This window comes from Dendrobium catenatum, unplaced genomic scaffold (assembly GCF_001605985.2).
Source record: "Dendrobium catenatum unplaced genomic scaffold, ASM160598v2 fragScaff_scaffold_211, whole genome shotgun sequence".
Lineage (NCBI taxonomy): Eukaryota > Viridiplantae > Streptophyta > Magnoliopsida > Asparagales > Orchidaceae > Dendrobium > Dendrobium catenatum.
In genome coordinates, this window is record NW_021318673.1 from 200,008 (window position 1) to 207,785 (window position 7,778).

Below are 7,778 nucleotides of genomic sequence, written 5' to 3' on the forward strand. Positions count from 1 at the left end.
CTATAGTGAAAGGATTTATCGACATTCTTTATAACATATAAAAAGTTACGCGGTAAAAGTTTTATTAATACAAAGTTATGCACGTTTTTTTATAACGGAAATACAAAATTAAGCAGTAAAATATCAAAACACGAAATCTTCGAAATCAAAAATAGGATTCGAATTCCTTACCTCGAGACAAACAATTCTTCTAACAGCGACATTAGACAAAAATTGCACCGAGGCCTCCAAAACCAAGTTTTTCCTCCCCTTTCTCTCTCCTCTTTTCTCTCTCTTCAAAACGAATCAAACATTTCTTAAAAAGATATTTACGATCGTCCAGACGATGCTTCTCGTTTGTCCCGGGACGATCTCTTCTGTATATTGATCGTATGGACGATAATCGATTTCATCCTTGGATAATGCTCTCGGGCAAAAATTTTTGTTCAGTTCGTCCCGACGAACTTACGGTTCGTACAAACGAACCTGCACTTTACTCATTTCGTACGTACTAACCATACATATTTTCAAAACTTTCTTCAGTTCGTACAGACGATTCAACAGACGATTCAACAGACGATTCGTACATACTAACTGCACACACAAAAAAAATTCCAACAATAACTTGAAAGTTTAAGGGTTTCACAACAACTTTACAACTAATATATTATTTGATACTATTTTTAACATCATTCTATTATGAATAAGTGAGCTCTAAAGTTGTGTTGTCAATAGGTGAGCTACAAAATTGTGTTGCCAATAGGTCAGCTTGCAATAACCAATCATATTAGATGATCTATAAAGATGTAAGATACAATCAAACAATATTTTGATTTCAAGTTGCATGTGAATGTTTGCTATAGCTAACCTATACTATTTAATGGTGCATATGCAAATGAAGTTGAGTTGTAAAGATTTTAGTTTAAGCCTTCAAAACGCATTGGCCATGTATTGTAAGGATTTGCAGCATCCCTTACAAAGAAAGTTTTAATGATGCAAGCATAAGGCTCAAATATGAAATAAAGGGAAAAAAAGTAATGATGCAAGCATAAGAATGTATGAATGTATAGCACGAGCCTATGATAATCCCTTCAAGCAATAGATGCAAATGATATATTTCGGTTTTGACGCAAAACCGTCGGATAGCCGCCATAAATTGACGCAAAATTGATCAAAACCTCCGGATATCCGCCATAAATTGATAAAAATAGGTCAAGCCAATCCTTCCTCCTCATTTGTTTGCGTAAACATTTTTCCTCGAGACGTCGCTCCACTCGCGCTCGTGCTCGCCTCCGATTGCGTCCGCATGACTTCGGCCGCTAACAACGTAACTCCGGCCGCCGATCACGCCCACACTCTGCCCGCCAAAATTTCTTGCTCTGTCCATCGACACCCTCGATCACTCCGACTATGCCAAACATCCGAAGGTTGTTGCATCTACTTTTTTTGTTTCTTTAGTCATGTATGGTTATTTAGAAAGTATTTTCAGTTTTCATTTTGATTACATCGAGGTTATGGAGCGTAGGTTGCGGCGTGATACTAATGTTTCTCAAAATCAATTTGGATTCATGTCAAGTAGGTCTACTATGGAAGTCATATATTTATTGAGAGGTTTGATGGAGAAATATAGAGAGAATAAGGAGGATCTACATATGATATTTATTAATTTAGTGAAAGCCTATGATAAAGTTTCAAGAGAAGTGATATGTAGAGTTTTAGAAAAGAAAGGGAATAATAATGCTTATTTAAAAGTCATTAAGCTGGAATTTTAATATAGGCGTTGCCGCGCTGGTAAATACCGGCGGTCTACTGGCAGCTTGGCAGCATGCAAAATAGGCATTTGAGATGGCCAGTACGCCACCGGTATTTAATTGGCAGTCGCCGGCGCTATGACAACTTGAATTTATGGGCTGTGATGGCCGTCTGAAAGCCGCCGGAAGAGTTAGCAGTCGGAAACTAACCGCCGCAATTTGTTTCGTATGCGGTTTATACTGGAGGTTAACAAACTGCCTGTAGTTTTCAAAACCGTCTAAAATTTTTTACTAACCGCCCGAAAAAATCGTCAGTAATTGACAATTTTCCTGTAGTGACTGCAACAATCTTGACATTGAGCATCTAATTTTATATCATCATTTGTATCTTAACTTTGATAAGTTTGCGGCATGAGAATATGCCATTAAATTAAAAAAAAAAAAAAAAAAAAAACTTTGATAAGTTCATTTTGGATGTTTATAATAATCGGATGCGGGAGTTATTAGCTGATGGCAAGCCAAGAAGGTTCTTTACTATCAAGGACCAGCAACACGTACATTTTGTATGAGTTCAAGTTTCATTTTAAGTGTTGTCCAACTCAAATCCAGCTACAAGCATGCCTATATATGCTGCTTAGGAGATAGAAAATATATTTAGTAGTATTCATATCTGCTTCTATTGTGTGTTATTCATTATGCTTGTTAAAATAAATGTTATGTTTGCAGTTTTTAATATCCTAACAATATTTCTATTTTAATAGAATTGATTGAACTTAACTTTGTATTATGTTTTTATTTATATGTTTCATGATTTTTTGTTTATTTAAAAATTACAATAAAGTATTGTACTAATTAATTAAAATAAATGCACATATAAAAAGTATTCTCATTTAGTGTTGTACATAAGTGACTTTAGCCGGTTCGAGCTCGACTCATTTATGGGCTTGTGAGCCTAGCCGGCTCGAGCTCGTTTCAGTGTTGCAAGTCCAGCTCAAGCTCGACGCGACTTCAAGCTTGATATTTGACTTGCAAGTCTAGCTAGAACATCCCCGAACTCGAGCTCGACTCGACTCGTTTACACACCCCTACTCTCATTATAATAAAGATAATACATAATATTAAATGTGCATACTACAAAGTTCATACATACTACAACATTCATTAATCTTCTTGTATTGCAATTACACTCTCCTTTTCATGTGACAGATAGCATTTGTTGCAAGGGTATATCTTGAGGGTTCGCACATACTCCTTTGAAGCTGTAGTTCTTCTTCTTGCACACGCTCCCCTCCCTCTTGCGCAATAACTATGTTTGGTTGTATTTGTTCAATAAGTATGTCATGTTGGGCTGGAGATGCGAGAAAGCTAAAACAAGGTTGTCCAACTAGGGATATTCAAGTCGGATAGAGCTTGTGGGTCATATGAAGATGTCGTAGCGACAACAATGGTATCCCATAGCTTCTCCACTGTCATGCTCCTTCCCTTGCTTGAGCTGAACTCCCTTTACCCCATGTCATATCATTTTTTTTTCTTAATATATTTGGCTTTTGTTGGGTTAATGTTGTTGGCATCTGTGCAATTTATTTATTTTTTGGGGGCAATAAGTTCAAGTTAATTGTTATATGAATGTTCGTAATTAAATTAAAGAATTATTTAGCACGAGTTAATGATTACATTTTCCTAAACAACTAAGAAATATTATACATAAGGAACTTTTTTCCCTAATAATTATTAAGAAAATTTGATATTCATAAAAAAATTAAATTTATTAAACTTATTTTTCATATGGAACTCTTATCCATATTTAATCAAAATAAAATTTAAAATTATTAAACTTATTTTATAATGAACACAATGCATAATTAGTTAATTAATTTTATACTATACAAATTTTTTAAAATAAATACAACAACCTCGTAAGTAACTTTTAATCAAAATAACTCTTGTGCATATTTAATCAAAGTTTATCTTTTAAATACTTAATTAAATTTTAATTAACTTTAAAAATTTTAGTAACTTTTTAATAACATTTTAAATATTTAATAAAATTAATGTAAGATATTAAAAAAATTTAACATGATGAATATTATAAATATTATATTTATTTTAAATTATGCACCTCAGACGGTCTATATGTGGAAATAAGGGGAAATTAATGTATTTCTTGATTTCTGGCGGCATATATCGAACTTATTATGAGTCCAAGCATTGGGAAAATTATTAGATCCGGACACCGGACGTAGATATAGGTCCGGATTTTCAGGCTCTATACAATGATATAAGATCATTTTCTTGGCTCATCGTCTATTGATGTTTGTGCTGAGTATAGCTCAATTTTTTGTGGCCGCTCTTGTAGCTCATTTTAGATTTTTTTTTTTTTTTTAATTTTGTCTAACTTGTTTATTTTTCATTACACATATAACTTATTATTTCTTTAATGAAATGGATTCTGTCCTAACTTTTCCCAAAAAAAAAAAATTTTTTTTTGCTAACTTAGAGTCTTTGATGTACCCACCGTTGCTTGGGTAAAGAGCTGGCTGGGCAAAGCCTAGGTCCCTAGTTTGAATCCCTTGGCAAGCAGTGAAAGTCTTAAGTGTTGACCCGTATAAATTGGTGTGGGTTGCATGCTAGGTCGATCGGGGATTTCACTGGCCTAAGGACATTGTTTTCTCGTCACAAAAAAAAAAAAAAATCTTTGATGTGCCAATTTAACAAATCAAACTGCTTTTTTTTGGGACAGTTAGGGGGATTCGAATCTGAATGAGATTGGAGGAATTTCTTCCATCAACCCCTCGGCCTTAGACCCGATCAAAGATCTTCCCTAAGAAGATTTTGTATATATAAATAAACAGCTAATGCTTATAGCCTTTAGTATGAGTGGATAAGGTGTTTGTTTTCTTGTGTTGGTGTAGCCTTGTATGAAACTGTAGCTGTATATATAAATAAACAGCTAATGCTTATAAGGGGAGAAAAATAATTAATTCCAGCTAATGCCTAAACCCTAAACAGCTATTGCTTATAAGGGGAGAAAAATAATTAATTCCAGCTTTGTTCTGTTTTTTGTGTTCTGTATCCTCAAATCATTTCAGACGGCGGCCTGTCCATTGGTCCCAGATTCCTTTTCTTGGAATTGGAATAATGTGGCCCTTCTTCTCCGCAAGTTTTTTCTTTCCCATTCGGTTCCAGCCGTGAGTTTCCCTAAGGAGTTCCGGTGTCCTAAGCAATCATGGCCGGGAGGTCACTAAACCATGAGCATATTTTTATCTAACTTTAAAATGTTCAGAATAATAGCGCTCAAGAGAAAATTTAAAGACTGTGACATGAAGACATTCATTGATAACTCTAAACATTGAGAGATTATTGTGTGCGGACATCAGACGGAGAGAACAGTCTGATTTTTTATGATTATGATACAGTCAAAATATAGTTACTGTAGTAGCTACGCTATGACTACAGTTTTTCTGTAGAAAGAGAGAAAATTAGACGGTTCTCTCCGTCTGATGACCGCACACAATAAAAAATTTAGATTAGTTTTGAATTATAAAATTTAGCAAAGATTCATAAATATGCCTTTTCAAGATTTAAAATATAATTAAATTTGTTCAAAATAATAATAATAATAATAAAAGGGGAAATATCATAATCAAATATTGGAGTAATGCAATGTGGCAATTAAATATACAATGAAAATATCGAACTCCCACTACCGAGAGATTATTACATGCGGAGATTGAACGTAGAGAACTAGTTGGATTTATCTTTTAATAAAAACGCAGTGGTGAACAGTTAAAGCACAACAAACTATGCTTTTACTGTTCACAGAGATAAACCGGATGATTCTTCGCAAGTAATAAATCATCCTCACCACTCGCGATTGACACTTGTTTAAGGGTTTGTTTGGGATAGTTTTCTTAATAATTTCTAAAATAATGTTTTTGTTAAAAATTTTCTTGAATTGAAATTTTTTGTATTAAAAATTTATTTTAGAAAACAATGAAAAACAGTCTCAAACCAAGCCTAAATCCGCATCTCAGAAACTTCCCGTTCATTGAGTATCATACAACAGCTAGCCATATGTATATATATATAGCTAAAACTGACAGATAAACCTCTCAAAATTATGAAATAACTAGCACCAAGAGGATATATTATAGTCATCCCTGCAAGTTGCGAAGTGTACAAAAATTTTGCCATCTTAATGCAAACCATACGAATTTCTTCTAATTAATATAAGGTGTAAAAACATCTCTTTCAATTAACTTCTTCGAAGAACTTCATTCACCACCCTGTCCAAGTTGGCCGCTGAGCTGCCATTGGGTCCAGTGGCCTTGGCTGCGCTCTCCTTCCATTTCACCGCCTTCTCCCTCATCTTCTTCCCATTTTCTCCTCCCATCATCTCCCTTATCAATTCCTCCACTTCATTCCTCCTCACATTTTTCTCAATCTCCATCCCAACCCCCCAATCGGTGCATGAGTACTTGCAGTTCGTCGGCTGCTCTCCAAAGAACGGCCAACAAATCATCGGCACACCGCCGCATAAGCTCTCTAACGTCGAGTTCCAGCCGGAGTGGGTCAAGAAGACGCCTACAGCCGGGTGTGTAAGCAGCTCCTCCTGTGCGCACCAGCTCGTCAAAAATCCCCTCTCTTTAATCTCCTCCATGAAGTCCGGCGGCAGCACGGCGGACTCTCCTTTCACGAGGTCGGGCCGGATAACCCAGAGAAAGTTGTAGCGGCTGTTCGCCAGCCCCCACGCGAACTCGACCAACTGCTCCTTTGTCATCACAGTAATGCTTCCAAAGTTGACGTATACAACTGACGCAGGCTTCTTACCGTCGAGCCAATTGAGGCACGTTCTGTCCTCCTTCCATAGGCTGGCAGTGATGGCGGCGAGAGGGCTTTCGTTAGGAACAGCGCCGCGCGCGAGGACGGAGAGCGGGCCGACGGTATAGATGGGAGGAAGGATTTTCTGCAGCGACGTGAGGGCGGGGGCTTCGAGTTCTTCGAAGTTGTTAATAACGATGGCGTCGGCCATGTTGACTCGGCTAGTTTCGTGCAAAAAGAAGTTGAGCATGATGTCTTTGGCATCTGTTGTGCGGATGAAGCTGGGAAAGTCTTTGAGAGACATGCTATCGGTGAGCCCGGCAATCCAATCCACTCTGGTGTCAAGAAAGCCGTTGCTCATATCGGCCTCACCTATACAAAAATCATTTTTTTATCACAAACGAGAAATATAAGATCACCAAACAAAAAAAAAAAGCGTAAAACTGAGAACTTTTTTGTTACTTTTCAGAGGAATGAGACCACGATCGATAAGTTGCTGATAGTGGATGTATGCGAGAAAGCCGCAGGCGCTGGCTGTCCAGAAGAGGATTTCTGAGATGCCGAACTCTCGAGCGGCGTCTAGCGTGAAGGTCATCACTCCGTCGGAGACGATACAGGATACCGGAGGGGAATAATCATTGAGCCTGGCGATGAGACGGCGGAATGGGGCGAGGAAGTTCTTCGTTGTGGAGTCGCTGAGGGAAGGGACGTCCTGCGTCGCGTCAGCATCGGAAGCAGGGAGGCCGTCGGGGATGGTCTCGAAGCAGAAGTCGGCAAGGCCCTTGACGGCCTCTGGGCCTTGTGAACGAACTAGGCGGTTGTAGTTATATTCAGTTAGGACGAAGGTGATGTGGAAGCCGCGGCCATGGAGGAGCTTGGCTAGCATCAGCATGGGGCTTATGTGCCCTTGGGAGGGGTAAGGGATGCACACTGCATGGGGCTTCTTTGCTGCAAGGGAACCCATCTACTCTTCTTATCTTCCTCGCTCACAGCTCTTCCCCTCTCTCTCTCTCTCCCACTCCCTCTTTTATCCGTCTGAACGAGCTTAATTTTAGATCAGCGTCTAGCTGTTCTGCTCTTCCTAATTGCACTAGTGGTAGAAAACGCTTAGCTGTTGGCCTGATGAGCTTGGTGAAGTGGATTGGAAGAGTATTTATTTATTTATTTATTTATTTATTTATTTTGACATTTTGGTTAATTAATATAAATTTATATATGCATCACATA

General features: G+C 37.7%; 1 protein-coding gene across 1 annotated transcript; it reads right to left on the reverse strand.

The window, feature by feature from the left end:
• Window positions 1-5,758: 5,758 nt before the first annotated feature.
• LOC114579174 (7-deoxyloganetin glucosyltransferase-like) lies at window positions 5,759-7,673 on the reverse strand. Its single transcript, XM_028693005.1, has 2 exons — window positions 7,014-7,673; window positions 5,759-6,923 (listed from the first exon to the last, which is right to left on the reverse strand). Exons 1-2 carry the CDS (start codon window positions 7,513-7,515, stop codon window positions 5,986-5,988), a joined length of 1,440 nt encoding a protein of 479 aa, XP_028548838.1. The 5' UTR covers window positions 7,516-7,673; the 3' UTR covers window positions 5,759-5,985.
• Between the last annotated feature and the right edge of the window lie 105 nt (window positions 7,674-7,778).

What these genes read in the sequence shown, in the direction of transcription:
- LOC114579174 (XM_028693005.1), bottom strand. Translation starts at nt 7,515, where the DNA reads ATGGGTTCCCTTGCAGCAAAGAAGCCCCATGCAGTGTGCATCCCTTAC. An exon ending in TGGTCTCATTCCTCTGAAAA is followed by an intron (nt 6,924 to 7,013) that starts GTAACAAAAAAG and finishes ATTTTTGTATAG; the next exon opens with GTGAGGCCGATATGAGCAAC.